General features: G+C 37.5%; 1 protein-coding gene across 3 annotated transcripts in view; it reads right to left on the reverse strand.

Annotated features, from left to right (window-relative positions):
* The window catches only part of WDR70 (WD repeat domain 70), a 294,335-nt gene that overhangs the window by 31,299 nt on the left and 244,957 nt on the right, over positions 1 to 18,079 (reverse strand). For all 3 annotated transcript variants that reach the window (XM_047766810.1, XM_047766803.1, XM_047766821.1), the window contains exons 11-13: positions 17,046 to 17,145; positions 13,914 to 13,998; positions 12,308 to 12,446 (exon numbers count right to left, since the gene is read on the reverse strand). In XM_047766810.1, coding sequence (XP_047622766.1) covers positions 12,308 to 12,446; positions 13,914 to 13,998; positions 17,046 to 17,145 — 324 coding nt within the window. The remainder of the gene's footprint in view (positions 1 to 12,307; positions 12,447 to 13,913; positions 13,999 to 17,045; positions 17,146 to 18,079) is intronic.

Genomic DNA, 18,079 nt, shown 5'->3' on the forward strand with positions numbered 1-18,079 from the left:
TACTCTTCTTCACTTACCAATAGTTTGAGATGGGCATGAAGGTAATAACCATGCATCTGTTCTTTATATGAATAAACAAAGCACAAATGGATAAACCTACAAAATTCTTAACTACTAGATAAGAAATATATATACAATCAAATCTCGGAAATCATCAAGTACCTAAAGTCCCCCCCAAAATAAAGGCTGAATCTTCAAAGATGAATTATACAGGAGATGTGGAGCACTATTTGTCTTAATATAGTATAGGTAAAGATGTTTTACAAATCATACTCTTTCATTTAGCCCTTTGGGGGTCTCCAACCTCTCATCATACAAAACGGCATTACCTGTCACTCCAGAAAAGGAAAAAACACTATCCTGGGATGTGTGTTAATTATAGAACTCTTTCTTCTCTGCTCTGATATAAATTGTGAATGTCTGGCCAGAAAGTCTGAACAGCTGGAAAACTTGTTACCAAAGATCATTCATCAAATTCTGGTTGGGAGAGGGAAACCTGTTGTAGAAAATCATACGAGACATAAGAAAGCCCTTCACTTGGTCTTCTATCCCTGGGATATATATGGTGCTGGGGCTGGACAATGTAGTCATCACTGTATTTTATGTTTATACATTAAATAAAGAATATTGTGTCACTGTAAACACCTACAAAATCTATGTATCTACAGAATCTAGTTCTCTTTTTTGATGTTTTAGAGAGTCAAGTCTGTTTCTCCTTCAAGGCCGTTATTACCTAAAAGCTGATTCTTCATCCAGTTGTGCCATTCACGACAATTACGTCTATACAAGGAAGTATTGATAGGTTTACATGCCGATTAACTAGAACACCAAAAAATAAACAAATAAATAAAACACCAAACTCTTGTGTAGTTGTAGAAGGAAAAAAAAGTTTCTAGTTAATCAAAAGAGAAACACTGACTGTTTCTATTCTTTTGAAAGACTAGAAATGGAAACAAAACAGTAAACAGAAAACATGTCCTGAAACTGCTAACGTTAAATAAGCAGTAGATGCCTTTTAATGCAGCATGTTGCAGGGTTAAAAGACACTGAATATGAATAAACCATTAAATTGGTTTAAGCTCTACTCTCAGCCCTCCTTCTTCTGCCTTCAATGATTTATGAAGCCTGAAGCACTATGCTATGGGTTCTGCATCTAATTGTAACTCCCCAAACAAGATCACTGTCAAGTAGATAATTATTGGAAAAGACAGCTCACTACAGGTTTTGAATCTGTATCCCATAAAAAACACTATTTCAAAGAAGAGAATGGGTTTTTTTGTGGTTCTTTCTTAAATTGTTTTTATTTTTCATCTTTAAAGTATAGTTGATTTACAATGTTGTGCCACTTTCTACTGGACAGCAAAGTGACCCAGATATATCTATATAGACATAGATATAGATATAGATATAGATACTCCTTTTCAAAGAAGAGAATGTTGAATAGAGAATCTAAATAACTGCTCCTGAACTAAGAGTCTACTGGGTAAATTTACAAGTTTTTTTTTTTTTTTTTTCCTTTTTAGGGCCATACCTGCGGCCTATGGAGGTTCCCACGCTAGCGGTCTACACCAGAGCCACAGCAACATCAGAGCTGCCGGCCTACACCAGAGCCACTGCAACATCAGATCTGAGCCACATCTGCGACCTATACCACAGCTCACAGAAACACTGGATCCTTAACCCACTGAGCGAGGCCAGGGATTGAACCCACAACCTCATGGTTCCTAATCAGATTTGTTTCTGCTGTACCATGATGGAAACTCCATACAAGTTGTTCTTTTAAAAGAGACTGCAAATGAAGTGCTAAGGACATCCAGAATTCATCTTCTGTTCTGAGGAAGAAATAATGACTAGACTTTTGATGACCTATAGTGACAAATGCCAACAAATAATTTGTACTTCAATGCAGAGTATGTTTTACAAAATAGATCCAGGAAACAGATCATATTCATGAACAATATAACAACCAAAACAAATCATATTCATTAGAGTTTTAGATAACCAATATTTTAAGCATCCACAGTAAATCTGTTTCCTCCACTGAACTCAAAACACAGTTATTTTTAGTAAGTCTGAAAAAGGATCATCTCAAGTTTTAAAGCAGACAATTTTAATGTGTAACTTTCATCAAATCTAAAAGAAAACATATTTATGCTCTGAAATTCCAAATTACTTAGAAAAAACTGTTAATAAGAAACAAAAACAAGAGAAGCTGGCATGGAATAGGACATTATAGCAGATCTCGATAAGAATACACTAGAATAAAATATAAAATAATAGAAGGTAAAGCAAAATTATCAAATACATTTTCACCAAACACCTACCATGTGCCATGCAATGTGCTAACAATACTCCCATGCTAATGATGGGAATATAATGCCCTCCCTCCCCACATGGCACCCAGGAGGGCCTTACTCCACTTTGGTCCCTGGAGAATCTAGAAATGGACAAGAAAAGAATATCAAAGACAACATAAAGTTGAGAAAATATGATCCACAAAGAAATGTTAACAACAACAAAGTTTAGGGGTTCACTTAGACAAGAGAAGACGGAACAGTAACTTTATAATCTTCAAGGAAATAAAGGATGTTGACCAGCTGTTCTCCAATTCCTTGAGGACTGGAGTAAAGGATGTGGGCTCTTAGCATGAGAATGTGAGGCTAAAAGTAAAGAACGAAAAAAAAAAAAAAAGATCCCTGATGGTAAGGGACTTCATAAACAGAAACAAACTCTAGGGAAGTTGTAAAATCTTCTGTTAAACTAAACAGTTAAATTGTCTTAGTTACTGAATTTTTTGGTACTTCCTTAAATTGTGTGCTTGAGTCTGATCCTACCTATGTCTCACTCTATCTACACAAAAATTAGCTCAAGATAAACGATACACTCAAAATGAACCATCATAAAACATAAAAGTTTTAGAAGAAAATCTGTGTGATCCGAGGTCAGTCAAGGAATTCTTAGATGGGAAGCCAAAACTAAATTCTATAAAAGAAAAAACTGACAAATTAGACTTTATCAAAATTAAACTATTCTGCTTTGTAAACGACTCTATTAAGAAAAAGAAAAAAACTAGCAACATACTGGGGAAAAATATCCTAAAAAGAACTTTGTATCTAAAATATATAAAGGACTCTCAAAATTAACAACCTGATTTAAAACTGGGTAAAAGATTTGAACAGGCACTTTACCCAAGAGGATATAGTAACATAAAATGAATACATGAAGATATTCAACATCATTAGCCATTAGGAAAATGCAAATTAAAACCATGATGAGATACCACTGCACACATCTATTAGAACATATAAAATTAAAAATGTTAACAATACAAAGTGTTGGTGAGGATGCGGAGCAAGTCTAAAACGTACACACTGTTGGTGGGAATGCAAAATGGTTTCGCTAATCTGAAGAATGGCTTGCCAGTTTCTTATAAAAATAAATACAGGAGTTCCCCTTGTGGTGCAGCAGTAATGAACCCAACTAATAACCATGAGGATGCAGGTTCGATCCCTGGCTTTGCTCAGTGGGTTAAGTATCTGGTGTTGCTGGAGTGTAGGTAAGGCTCTAATCTTGTGTTGCCATGGCTGTGGCTGTGGCATAGGCTGGCAGCTACAGCTCCAATTCCACCCCTGCCCTGAGAACTTCCATATGCCACAAGTGTGGCCCTAAAAAGAAAACAAAAACAAAAACAAAAACACGCACTGTATGACCCAGCAAGACTACTCTTAGGTATTTACCCTAGAGAAATGAAAACTTATGTCCACACCAAAACCTATATATGAATGCTTTACAGTAGCTCTATCCATAATCACCAAAAATTCAAAACAACCAAAAGTCCTTTAAAAGTTAAACAAACTGTGCTCTATCCATAACGTGGAATACCAACAAGTTATAACAACAAGCAATAAAATACCAACAAGTTATTGATTCACACAACTAATCTGCATGAATCTCAAAGGATTCTGCTGAAAGAAGTTGATCTAAAAAGTCACACACTCGGAGTTCCCATCATGGCTCAGAGGTTAATGAATCCGACTAGGAACCAAGAGGTTGCGGGTTCGATCCCTGGCCTTGCTCAGTGAGTTAAGGGTCCGGCGTTTCTGTGAGCTGTGGTGTAGGTCGCAGACTCGACTCAGATCCTGTGTTGCTGTGGCTGTGGCGCAGGCCAGCAGCTACAGCTCCAATTAGACCCCTAGTTTGGGAACCTCCATATGCCGCAGGTGCTGCCCTAGAAAAGACTAAATAAATAAATAAATAAAGGAAAGAAGCTAATATTTAAAAAGTTACACACTGTATGAATCCATTTATGTGACTTTCTTGAAAAGTCAACACTATAGCTAGGGGAACAGATCAGGAGTGAAGAGAGGGGGACGGGGTGAGACTGTGACTACAGAGGGATGGCACAAAGGAGTTTCGGGGGTGATGGAACTGTTCTGTGTCCTGTCTTGACGGTGACTACAGGAACCTATCCAAGGGTTAAAAATCACAGACCTATATACTTTAAAAATAATGAGGAATAATCAGTACTAAACTAGTTCCTTTAATTTTCCCTATATGGCATTTTAAGACTCGATAAGGTGCATTTTAACAATTAAACCACCATGAAATTGGTGGTTTCTTTCCTCTCTACTCTTATGTGCCTACAGATGAACATTCAAGTGCACTCTTCAAATCCTGAGAACTACTATCCCAGAACATCCACAGCATGAGAGCTTTAGGTACAATGGAAGTAATTTAATCACATCTTAAAGATATCAGCTTCATCCTGGACAATGTGAGGCTGACTCAGTAGGGGATTCCAGCTGAGGTCCAGTTACTGTTTACACTGAACTCTGCTAATGTGTGGTTCCTTGCTTCAGGAAATCCCAAGAAAGGGTTTGGTAAGTCGAGTTACAGTAAAAATGCATCATTATTTTTCATCACCTAATGGCATCTTTTTTCTTCACTAATTAAAGCAAATACTCTTACAGAACGTAGCACTGAACATTGTGCTTCTTGAGAGTAAAACATTATCCTAAAAACCATGCTGGACATTAGCTCAGGACCCTGGAAAAAAGTAGTGATAGAAAAAGAACCATGTAGTTGCTGTGTTCGCAGATTTACACGAAAACTCCATCATCTTCGACTTATTCCCAGGTTCCCTATTAAATAGTCATACACCTCAGAAAACCAGGAAACACCCAGGACATACACACCCTGCCTAAAAAAATTTGGTTCTATCTGCTCCATAAACCTATGCTGAGTACACTGGCTTACCATTTGGCAGTGGGAAAATAGACGTCTTTTACTAAATACGAACATGTTAATTAGGATCCATCTAGAAATCTACATTGTTTAATCCTCCCAAGAAAGTGAACTGCAGTAAAACTGCCTTAAGCTGATAATGCTTTATTCAAAATAATACGTAATTCAAAGCAACTGCTAGTCCCCAGCCAACCCACTGCCTGATGGCTCTGTAATAAAAATCAGATAACGGAAAGCTAGTTAATTCAAAGCCTATTTTTTCCCATTCCCTTGTGCTTCACATTAAACAGGTTTCACTATATTTTAGAAAACAGATAAATGCCAAATATAGTCTTTCTTTCAAGTTTATTTTCAGTTGGCACTTGCACTACCAAAAGCACAAGTTCCCTTTGTGTACTATTCCTTATGTGATCCCGACTGGGCAAAGACACTGCATGACTCCTTTATTTCTAGAAAACTTTTAAAAGGTGTGATTTGGCCTGAGTGGGGACTTTACATCACCGTAAGACAGCTCATTAGTCTATTCCCAGCTCAAATGGAAGAATAGCTCCTTCAGAGACAAGCTTTCACAGGCACAGCTTCACTAATTCATTAAATTTGAAGTAAATTCGCAGATTAGTTATATCTGTATTCAAATATAAGAACAAAGATACATTCCAAAGCCAATCCTGAGGACTCCCTGGAATATCCATTAATTTGAATGACCTTTCTGCCCTCCTTCATATGTACAAATAACGAGAGGTGATTGTAGCCTGAAGAGTCAGCATCTCTTAAACTTATAAATTAAGATAGACTGCTAGACTCATGATGGGTCTATCATCTCATGGTCCCATTATATCCATTTATTCTTCTCTGATCTCTCTGGATTTAATATATCAATACTCTCTCCTAATAACACACACAAAAAAATTTATGTTTTTGGAAATGAAAGTGGTAATCCTTTCACTTTATATGTTACTTGTCATTTTATATGTTAATGCATACAACGATTTCCTTGGACATCACAACATTCATTAATTTAAATGTCATATCTTGGAATAATCTATGGGTGATGTGATAAGATGTGCTATTTCTCAATGATCTCTTCAGTTGTCAGGGGTTTTTTTTATATAATGATTTTTTTTTATTATAGCTGGTTTACAGCGTTCTGTCAATTTTCTACCATACAGCATGGTGACCCAGTTACACATACATGTATAGATTCTTTTTTCTCACATTATCACGCTCCATCATAAGTGACCAGACATAGTTCCCAGTGCTGCACAGCAGGATCTCGTTGCTAATCCATTCTAAAGGCAATGGTCTGCATCTCAGTTGTCAGTTTTTTTGATTTAATATGTACTACTTTTATAATCAGAAAAATTCAATTACAACACAAAAAGCTAATCTGATATAGTCCTCACTGAAATGTATATATGAAGAATGTATGTACATATCAAGAATTAGGTCTTATAAGGTGAAGAAAAATAATGTGAACTCAAGTTCTCCTCACAGCTTCACCTAATTAAGTAAAGAAGGAAACAAGATTGGTACTTTTATGGAAATGTTTGTTTTTTTAAACATTTTACACAACATGGACCTCACCTCCTCTTCAATACATGCAGTAGGCTATTCTCTATTCAGATAAGTAGGTCTGAAATAAGAAACTTTCCCCACCTTTTGGTAAATACATAAACTATAACTTAACTAACAGAATTTTAACAGTAATTATTATTTTGCAACCAATATCCATAATAATAAGAGGCAGAGATATAGCTCGCAGGTGGGCAGTGAGTAGTGCATAATCCAGCTCTCATCTCTCATAGGAAAGGGATGTTCCAGAGAACAAGGAGTGGTAGAAAGAAACAAAAATCCAAGACAATCCTTGTTCTTTGCTATCTCCTCTCCTCAATGGTTAAAAAATGTTCCTAAAAATAATCAAATATTCTTTAGATAATCATAAGTGAACATTTTTTTTTTCCTTCAAAGATGATTCTTTTTCTTATGCTGCAACTAGGATTCTCAATCACCTCTGAAATGCCTAAGGCAGTCGAGGGGAAAATGCCAAAGCAAACTTTTCTTCCTTTTCCTCAGCAGCCTCTGCGGCCAAATGCTCCATCAGATGTGCTAGATGGTATAACTATGCTTTAAAAATAAAGGTTTCACTCTTCTCTTTCTCCTCCTCACTTTGTTCAGTGTTTATAGAAACAGAAGTCCCTCACCAAACTACCTAAGCAAACAAACGAATCAGAAGAGAAGGCAAGATCAGGTGTGAAATTTCTGGCTTTTTTCCTTTCCACCTTTTTCTCAATCTTAACTCAAGAGAATGTCAGCTATCTCTTTTAAATCACTGCCCAAAGCAATGGAGGTGAAGAGGCCACTAATCTTAAATAATACCAGGTCAAAACAACTTTATTTCGCTATGCTTGGGTGAAAGAGTATATAAATGGTAATATGCTAACACAGTTGCATAAACCATATCCCTTGATTTATACTAGTGAAAAAGGAAATTCCATTAGTCATTTTGCAACAAATTATAGTTTGATGAAAAATAGCTAAGCTAATAATAGTTTAAAATGCTACTTCAGAGCATTTCCCAAAATTACTGGAACTTTGAAAAGGCTTAAAAAATGTCTATGTTTCTTCTAAACATGACTTTAAAAAAATATATATTATCTCCAAATTGCATTCTGTCCATTCTTTCTCTCCCATGCTTTTATCACATAGAGAAATGGAAGCTTTTTACACAATACATGAAAAATCTAGAGTCTCATCTTACACAAAAACAAAAGTGAACTTATAAATTCAAGATCAAATTATATTTGCAATTTATCTTAGAAATGAGGCTGTCATATTATTCAAATCGCAAAGAATTAGATGATTAATGAGGATATGCATTTATCTAAACCTGTGGAAACAAAGTTAGGTTAAAAGGAAGCATCTAAAAATAACATGTATGTGGGACTGGGTCACCTTGCTGTACAGTAGAAAACTGACAGAACACTGTAAACCAGCTATAATGGAAAAATAAAAATCATTATATAAAAAAAATAAAAATAATTTCAATAGAACTGTAAAATGTGTACAAACATCACATAGCAAAAATAGTAAATGTTAAAGAAACACTTGTCATCTCCTGGTGAAGAGTGTTGAGTCTCCACATTGAAAAAGAAAAAATTTTCAGAGCATGTAACAACACAGAAAGTGTAATTAAAACCACTTTTTAAAGTTTATTTCGAAAACAAATATGGAAAATGTAACTTATATTTTTATAGCTATTTATTGCAAAGATTATAGGACAGTTTTTAGTTATCAGGAAATTAATTATATAGATTGTTAATATCCCCTAACTGAAAGTAATGTTTGGCTCCCTATATATGTTGAGCTCAGTATTCTAGAATTTAACTATCTAGGGGTTTGTTTAGTTTTAGGAAAGGATGTGGGAAAATGCAATCAATTATACTAGGATAGAACTAAAGCCACCACTGCCTGTGCCTAGTCAAACAAGCAAACAACTAAATGCTGATCTTAAGAATATGAGATGCTGCTACCTTTTACATAAATTAAAGCTCAACATAGCAAGTACCTTATTATGGTAGAGTGTGGTGCTTCCAAAAGAAATGATAATCCTCGTTTTTTAATGACAAAAATACAATTTTTAAAAAGGGTGTTTTTTGGCCCTTCTAGCAAAGTGTCCACCCTCTTCCATCCATTCCAAAGAATGAATGCATTTATTTTCTTACATTCCAAGAAGACTTAAGACTTGAGAGCATAGATCAAAGGGGCAGTTTAAAGTCCCTTTAGTACACCATTCTACAATAAAAACAGAAAAAAATGCTGTCTGATGTTAACAACCCAAAAAAGACAAACAAATCCTGAATCACTGATTTAAAACGCCCCTTTACGGTGCGTGGTTTTGTCCCTATTGGAAGTTCTCTCCTCATCCGTCTATTAAAATGGATCTCAAAATCTGTTTTCTGACTTTTCTAAGATAATTCAATATATGGTATATTCTATTTCTTTAATGACCCTACTCCTTAATTCTCTTCTCTTTACCTGTGCCTCCCTGAAATGCAGGTTTCCTAGGGCTTATCTTTTCTATCCTTTATGCCTTTTCTGTGATCAAACTACTCAGCAACCAACATTTCAACTATGAACTATAAACGCTTCTCCCCAAACGGTGTCTTCTTTCCTCTAAGCACCAAACTCATCTACCCATCTGCCCACTGAATATCTCCACCCAGAGATCCTAAAGGTACTTCAAGTTCAACATATCCACAGCAGACTCTCTCTTTCTTCTAAAACCTGCTTCCTTCTTCCTTCCCTCCCTCTCCTCCTTCCTTCATCCATCCCTTCCTCCGTTCCTTCCTTTCCTTCCCTTCTTCCTTCCTCTCCTCCCTCTCTCTCTTTCTCTATCTATCTCAGGGAATACTAACCCAGTCTCCTAAATTATACATATACAAATGAATACCACTACTCGTAAATCTAACTTTTACACTTCAGCAAAAATTAGCTTCTAAAACCTGGATCTAAACATGTCATTCCTTTGCTTTAAAAAAAGGCCACAAGACTAAGTCACTTTCTTATTAGGGTATACAAGGTCAGTTTACCTTTCTATCTCTAGATACTTCCCTCTTGCCTCAATCGCCAAAGACACACCTGTGCTCTAGAGTACGCATTACTTTCACTTCCCAGGTAGACCATTCACTCACATAGAATACAAGTACCATCTATGTGCCAGGCACTGCTCTAAGCATTAAGGATATCACAGTGAATAAAACAAAGCTTCTGCCCTCATGGTGGGAAAAGACAGACAAAAACAAACAAATACAAAATAGATGAGGTGGTGCTATGGAGAAAAAGATCTAGCTAGAAAAGCAATTCAGAGCAACACAACAAACAGCATGTTCTGTACACTTAAAGAAATCTAACATGTCTTTAAAAGTGCAATTGTATTTCTACATCCCTTAATTTATTTACATTTCAATTTAAATTATAATTTTATTTTATTTTATTTTATTTATTTATTTATTTTTGTCTTTTTGCCATTTCTTGGGCCACTCCCGCAGCATACGGAGGTTCCCAGGCTAGGGGCCCAATCAGAGCTGCAGCTGCCAGCCTACGCCAGAGCCACAGCAATGCAGGATCTGAGCCGCATCTGTGACCTACACCACAGCTCATGGCAACGCCGGATCGTTAACCCACTGAGCAAGGGCAGGGACCGAACCCGCAACCTCATGGTTCCTAGTCGGATTTGTTAACCACTGCGCTGCAACAGGAACTCCTAAATTATAATTTTAAAACACAGTACCATGAATAATATTAAGATGTATAGTTCTTGGGGGACATAAAAAATACAGGTACTTCTGGAAGAACCAATTATAACCATTTAATTTTTGAGATTCAAGTTGATAGTGTCAGGAGTGTTTTTCCTTGATTCTAGTGTTTTAGTTGGCTCCCGGATGTGCTCTCCAAAAAGTATTATTAGTGCTGGCACATTTCAAATTACCTCATGAGATTAGAATCTATAAAACCTAAGTACTCATCCAGAGTTAGCCTCATTGTTAGTTCATTGTCTCTAACTAACTGTATACCATGGTTTCAAATTTAGGGCCAACAAATTGACTCCACAGTAATTCTAGAACATTGGAGATGGGAGCTTTTGCTCGTGATTTAAAAACAGTTGTTCAATTGTTTGAATCATTTAAGTACATAATATGTCTCAACTGTTTACAAAGAGCTGAAACAACGGGGGAAACTTACATAAGAGCACTTTTTAAGATATAGGATATTACTAAAGGATTTGACAATGAGCCAAAGAAAATTTGCACAGATGTTAATTGGCCTGTTTCATACTCAGAAAATAACAATAATTTGCCTTACCATCTACATAATAGCACATACTTTAAAAGCCTTTAGGGAGCTCCCGTTGTGGCGCAGCAGAAACGAATCTGACTGGTATCCATGAGGACTCGGGTTCAATCCCTGGCCTCACTCAGTGGGTTAAGGATCTGGTGTTGCCATGAGCTGTGGTGTAGGTCGCAGACACGGCTTGGATCCTGCATTGCCGTGGCTGTGGTGTAGGCTGGCAGCTGTAGCTTTGATTTGACCCCTAGCCTGGGAACCTCCATATGCCACAGGTGCAGCCCAAAACAGCAAAATAAATAAATAAAAGACTTTTAAAGGAGCTCAGGTTTTCCTCTGGGAATCTTCACTACTACTGTATTACATATGGCTCCAGTCTCAGGACAGGAATGAATGAATGAATGCTTATATAAATATGTGAAGAAGACTGAAGAGGTTTTTTTTTTTTTGGATGTGAAAGTCAAATCTGAAATGTTTTAAACTTTCAATAATCAAATAGAAATTAAGCTTAGAGGAAGTAGAGTCTTACCTTGATGACAACTCTGATAAGAATTCCGTCAAAGTTTTCAAACAATGATACACACTTCATCATATTCTATGAGCATAACACTTCACGTCTGTCCATAACCCCCAAATCCTCACAAACATGCACATTGTGGGAAGCTCCTTTCTGTATCCTAGATGGCGGTCAGCCTCTCTTCTCCTCAGACTGGTTGGCAGAGGGGTAAACACCCAAGGCCCAGCTGAAATTCTGACTAAAGTGTGGGCCGTAGGAAACACTTGGTCAGGGGAGGCGAAAGTGTAGATAAGCCATTCTGTGTTGGAGAAAAAAAGAGCTACACTGCACTGCAAGGGCGTGATGTTCTATTTAAAAGCCAAGACCAGGAGTTCCCGTAGTGGTGCAGGGGAAATGAATCCGACTAGGAAGCATGAGGTTGCAGGTTCAATCCCTGGCCTCGCTCAGTGCATTAAGGATCCGGCATTGCCGTGAGCTGTGATGTAGGTCACAGATGCGGCTTGGATCTGGCGTGGCTGTGACTGTGGCGTAGGCCAGCAGCTGTAGCTCCGATTAGAGCCCTAGCCTGAGAATCTCCATATGCCTCGGGAGCAGCCCTACAATAAATAAATAAATAAATAAATAAAACCAAAACCAAAACCAAAGGTGGCTAAGATGCAAAATAACTTCATTTTCAAGGCTGGGAGTGAAGAACATACATACCGCATCTGTGATGTCTATTTCATACACCCTTTGGAAAGTCCTGCGCTCAAAGAAAACAAGCTTGCCGCTGCCACATCCCCTTTGAACAGATGTACCGGTGACTATGAGTTTATCATCTGGACTGAAACAGCAGTCAGTCCTACAGAAAAAAAAAAGAGTTTCTAAATATTGGCTTATGACCCCACAACAGTGCTGCGATAACGAGGGAGTTAAAATATAAACAACATTACTATAAGAAAAGACAATTCTTATATAGGGTTTATATTAAGTCAGGCATTTATATGAATTCACTTAATATTCACAATAATTTTATGAAGTAAATACTACTATCCCAACTTTACTGATGAGGAAACTGAGGCAGAAAGAAGTTAAAGAAATCTTGTCTAAGATTACAAAAGTAAGCAGTGCAGCTGGTATTTGAACTTAGTCTAACTCCAGAATCTGTGCTCTAATTCCTACACATTATAGTATTGTTTAAGGTAAACAGAGTGTGGGGGAAAACTCAACATAGACATTGATCCTGTCTATACACAAATAGACACTGTATGACTAATGTCTGAGTAATGGTTATTCTGACCAGTTTTGGAACTATTTTTATCAGCACCACCACTCCAGTAATTTGAGTTTTGTCAAGTCAAGCATCATGAATGAGGAGCAGACTGTACTGCTGGAACCTAAGTGATGGCTATGACCAAGCAGCCCCCGTGATGAGATGTCTGGCCACTTGATTATGAATAATCTAAGATGTGATCCAAAGAGGTTACGCAGCAGCCAGTGTTACCTGCCACAGGCAAAATGGCTCCAAAAAATCCTATCAGCTATAAATTCATTCCTGTTCATCTGTTTGTTTTAAACAATGAATGCCATGGTCAATAGACCATTTCAGAGTTAGTGTTCTGATGTTATACAGCTTTCTCCATTCGATGCTTCCATTACCTTCACGCTCCCCTGTTTGTCATTATTTAATACAGATGTGAAATTTTATTTCTACCAAAATAGAATTGTTTTGCTTAAGTACCAACTGTAGGACTTAGAGGACAAATTCCACTCTTAGCTGCCTCAGAGAAATCTTTAAAGCTTCAGTTATCAACTTAGTAGAATGGAGATAACAGTTTTCAGCTACCTAATGAAGGTTACCAAATTATTGATTGGAATGATAAGAAAAACTCAAGAAAGTGACACATGATACTCAGTAACTACGAAAAACAGCTCTGATGTATGAGGAAGCAAATTTTACAAGACAGCAAATAAAGATAGGCCTACTCCATCATTTATACATTATAAAAAGAACAATTCAACTCTTTAAAATATCTTTACTACCTCAAAACCTATGTGTACATACAATATCTATGTTATCTCTATAGAGAGAGACAGATATATTCACTCAAACACAGAACATACATCATCTCAAACTTCAAAAATAAAACTTTATATTCTGGGACGTGCACAAAGTGAAAGGAAAAATAAAATGCATCTATCAAAAAACCTATTTCAATTACTCTCCAAGTCCCTCTTCTAGAAGATCTAAGACGTACACATGAACATGAAGAGGCAATTATGTTTTCATTCCCTTGTGCTTATCAAATATTAAAAATATGCTACTTACATGGGGAACATGGTAGGAAGGCCCGAGGCTGAAAAAAGTGGTTTATTAAACTGACGGATGTCCCATAATTTTAATGTATCATCACCTGACAGAGGAATGAGAAAGGAAAAAAAAAAAAGACAAAAAATAAATTTGGCAAAAAAAGATCCGGTTCCAAGTTCAGAGTTTGATAAACTTAGTGTGTAACTATAAGAAGGAAGAAAGGGAGGGGGCGAGAGAGAAAGGAAGGAGGAAGGAAGAAAGGGGATGCATATGTTTCATTTTTTTAATTGGAGATCTTGAGAGCAGTAGTTGTGAGAACAGTAGAAAGATCTAGGATCACAAACTAGCCTCCTAGAAATTACTTTCCAGACTGATGCAGCATCTGCAGGCTAGAAGGAACCCTGGAGAATCTACTCTAAAAAGTGACTTGTGAGCAGATGGTAGTTTCCCTGTGGTATATTTGAGCAGAACTTGACTTTGTCAGAAGATATTAATTTAACAACCATCAGGACTGAAAATCATTCAATTCACAACAGATTGTTTTCTCCCCACTAGTGTGTGGGTGGAACTATCCATTAACGTTAATGAGTGTGAGCCCTGCAAGTCCCTTCCCTCCAGTGTAACTCTATCGGTGGCTATCATTCTTCCCTTTGCTAGGAGCACAGCTTTCCCAAGCCGTCTCAAATACAATGAATATTCTTTAAAGAATAACGTTTTAAATATTTCTACAGGGCTGCTACCTAATTCCTGACCATAATGAAAGCCAAAAACTCATGTAAAGTGATGTCTTTGCTGTTCTTTCTCCCCAGTGTCCACAGCTGAGACCTGCCTCAACCCCTCGGGTCCAATAAGGAATCAGGATCAGATGCGAGTGAGGGGAGTGGAGCGTTCAATAAAAATCCCCATTCTCTCCCCAGTGACCTTTCCTCTGAAACCCAACTTTTGGCAGGTGTACTAATCCACAACTGGATGGATGAGAGACCTGCTTAGTCTAGAAGAACTTTGTAGGACTCACCTTTTTGCTTGAAGTCTGTTAAAAAAAAAAAAAGGTTATACATCTTCACAAGCCCCAAACAATAAGAAACCATTCATCTGTAACAGGAAGTTTAGCTAACCTGGCAGGTTCTGGAGCTAGCAGGCACACCTTACAACATCCCGGGGACTCTGCTGAACAGAGAGACTTCCATCTGGCATACTCCATACATCCAGGAAGGAAAGTGAGGGAATATAGTACACATGTTGTGTTGATGACATGTTACCCAACAGCTACTATAGGATGGAAGCGGGAGGGAAAAATGATCCCTAAAATGGCTTTGACCGAAATGGAGTTCATCTGAGATTTCTAAGGCAGTAATAATCAGCTGGGGGCGGCACTGACCTATTTCAGAATCCTGCAGTAATAATTTGAAGAATTTTCAAAGTACACACCTCTTTTATTCCCCTCGTCTCTCCCTACTCCACCTCGGAGTTTTAAGGGTACTGCTCTAGAGATGCAAGGGCGAATGCGAGAATTTCCAATGGGAGCATTTATTACTTGAAGAACTTTCCCAGGGGATTTAGATACACACTAGGGGTAAATTCCCCGTTTGTGAGTAAAGAGTGCAGTAACACAGACTTAATTAAGAGTCATCCTAGGGCTCAAATAGCAGGTTAGAACTGATGAACCAAAATAGATATTTTATACCTATCCACCTTTTCCATGTATACCATAAATAGAAAATACAGGAGTTCCCGTCGTGGCGCAGTGGCTAACGAACCCGACTAGGAACCATGAGGTTTTGGGTTCAATCCCTGGCCTCGCTCAGTGGGTTAAGGATCCAGCATTGCCATGAGCTGTGGTGTAGGTTGCAGACGCGGCTCGGATCCCGAGTTGCTGTGGCACTGGTGTAGGCTGGCAGCTGTAGCTCTGATTGGACCCCTAGCCTGGGAACCTCCATATGCTGCAGGAGCGGCTCAAGAAAAGGCAAAAAATAAAGACAAAAAAAAAAAAAGAAAGAAAGAAAGAAAATACATGTGCATGTGCTGTGATTTTTTTAAAAAAATTATGTAAGTGAGGATGGTTTGGTATAATATATGAGAAGAGAATCTTGGAAAGAAAGAGAATCTGAATGGCATTCCCAGGGGTCAAAGGACATATTAAACTAAGGGGGAAGCTGTGCCAAGTCTATGTCCTCCTCCCTCCACCACCCTCCTCACCAGGCTGAAAATTATTTCAGGAGAGGAACCCTGTCTAGGATGTTCACAGTTTAGACCAAGCACCTAGCAGAGTGCTTAGTCAGAGTAGCTGTTCAAAATACAAAGTTAAGTGAGGGAATAAATGACTATATGTAGTGTTGCTAGAATAATTAGACCTACAGAATAAAGACTAGAGCCTTTACATGATATTTAAGACCATCTATAACATGGCTCCAACCTACTTATCCTGATTCTTTTCTCTCCCCATAAATGGGCCTCCTGGAAGACCCTCAGTCATGGTCCATATGTCCCCTTAAGGCTTTGTTCACAAGCTGTCCTCACTATGCTCATATTTCCTTCGGCCAACATACAACTTATCCAGGTGAGAAAGATTTAGCAAAACATTGGAAACAGCCTATATTAAACCATATGAGTGAAGATAAGTAAACTTACAATATGACCATACAGAATTATGTAGCTATTAAAAAAATAACATCCATGTATACAACCTTTTTAAACTGAATTGAGTTGGTGTTTGAACTGAAAAAAAAAATCAATGGTTAGCAAATCAAAGAATTTGAAATACCAGACCCAGAACTATAAAATAATACAGAAAGAATATAAAATATCATCTACAAAATTCCATAAGGTAGAGGCAAAGGTCATCTTTGGAGGCTCCAAACGCTGATCGAATTTGGAGCTAAAATTAAAACTTGGGCAAAAAAGTACATATTTTATAAATCTTACTTGGTACTTTTTAATAAAATAATATTGCCAAGATGGAAATGCATTTTAATGCAAAAACTAGACTGGCAAAAGTACATTAACAAAAGCACGTCTGGTTTTACTAGGTGCTAGGATATTTGTGTGACATATAAAATTGATCATTTATAGTTAAAATGATTAGGAATAGGGTTAGTTAAAAATGATCATTTTCTATAGAGAAACACATTAAAAAGAAAGCTATTAACTCACCTCCACGAGAGGCAAGTACAGTCCCATCATAGGAAAAAGTCACGCAAGAAGTGTCTGTGCCCGGGTCATGAGCTTGTTTATAGTGGAATTTAGGATGAACCTGTTTGCAAAGACAAACACATTGTTAACATCTCATCTGAATTCAACATTTTTGCGGCAAGAATATTTCACTTCATCATCCAGAAAATGATACAGAGCTGTATGTAAAATATTAATTTCACCTGATTATAATTTTCTTTATTCTGGAAAAAATTTCAAAATGCTTTTTAAAACACCCATTTGCTTTAATATGCAAAAAGAAGAAACAAAGTAAGTCCTAGCAGGAGATGTTTTACAGGCTGCCTTAGCAAGCTCTGAGCAATACAAGATTAGCATAGCATTTAGTTCCTCTTATTATTATTTATTTATTTATTTATTTAGTCTTTTTGCTTTTTCTAGGGCTGCTCCCGTGGCTTATGAAGGTTCCCAGGCTAGGGGTCTAATCGGAGCTGTAGCTGCTGGCCTGCACCAGAGCCCCAGCAAGGCGGGATCCGAGCCGTGTTTGTGACCTACACCACAGCTCAAGGCCATGCTGGATCCTGAACCCACTGAGCAAGGGCAGGGATGGAACCCGCAACCTCATGGTTCCTAGTCGGATTCGTTAACCACTGAGCCACAACGGGGACTCCTATTTCCTCTTATTATAAAGTTTTAGAGACTATTGCCTATAGTTATCTGAAAGAATAAATACAAAAAAATACAAATGAACAAATTATTAACTCAAAAACATCATTATATTTCTAGTACATGCCAGACACTGTGCACATGGTTGTGAGTCCTGAAATATCTTTGCTGTGTCTATAGGATAATGTTGTTGCCGATAACGATGATGGTGGTGGTGGTGGCGGCTGACTGTTACACATGCTTACTACACCCTAGGCACTATATCCTTTACTATCCTGCCTACGGTGCTTACGATCATCTCTAAGATAACCTTCACTTTACAGATTAGGAAACTCAAGCACAGAGACTTACGGATCTTGTCCAAAGTCATA

Source organism: Phacochoerus africanus, chromosome 1 (assembly GCF_016906955.1).
Source record: "Phacochoerus africanus isolate WHEZ1 chromosome 1, ROS_Pafr_v1, whole genome shotgun sequence".
NCBI lineage: Eukaryota > Metazoa > Chordata > Mammalia > Artiodactyla > Suidae > Phacochoerus > Phacochoerus africanus.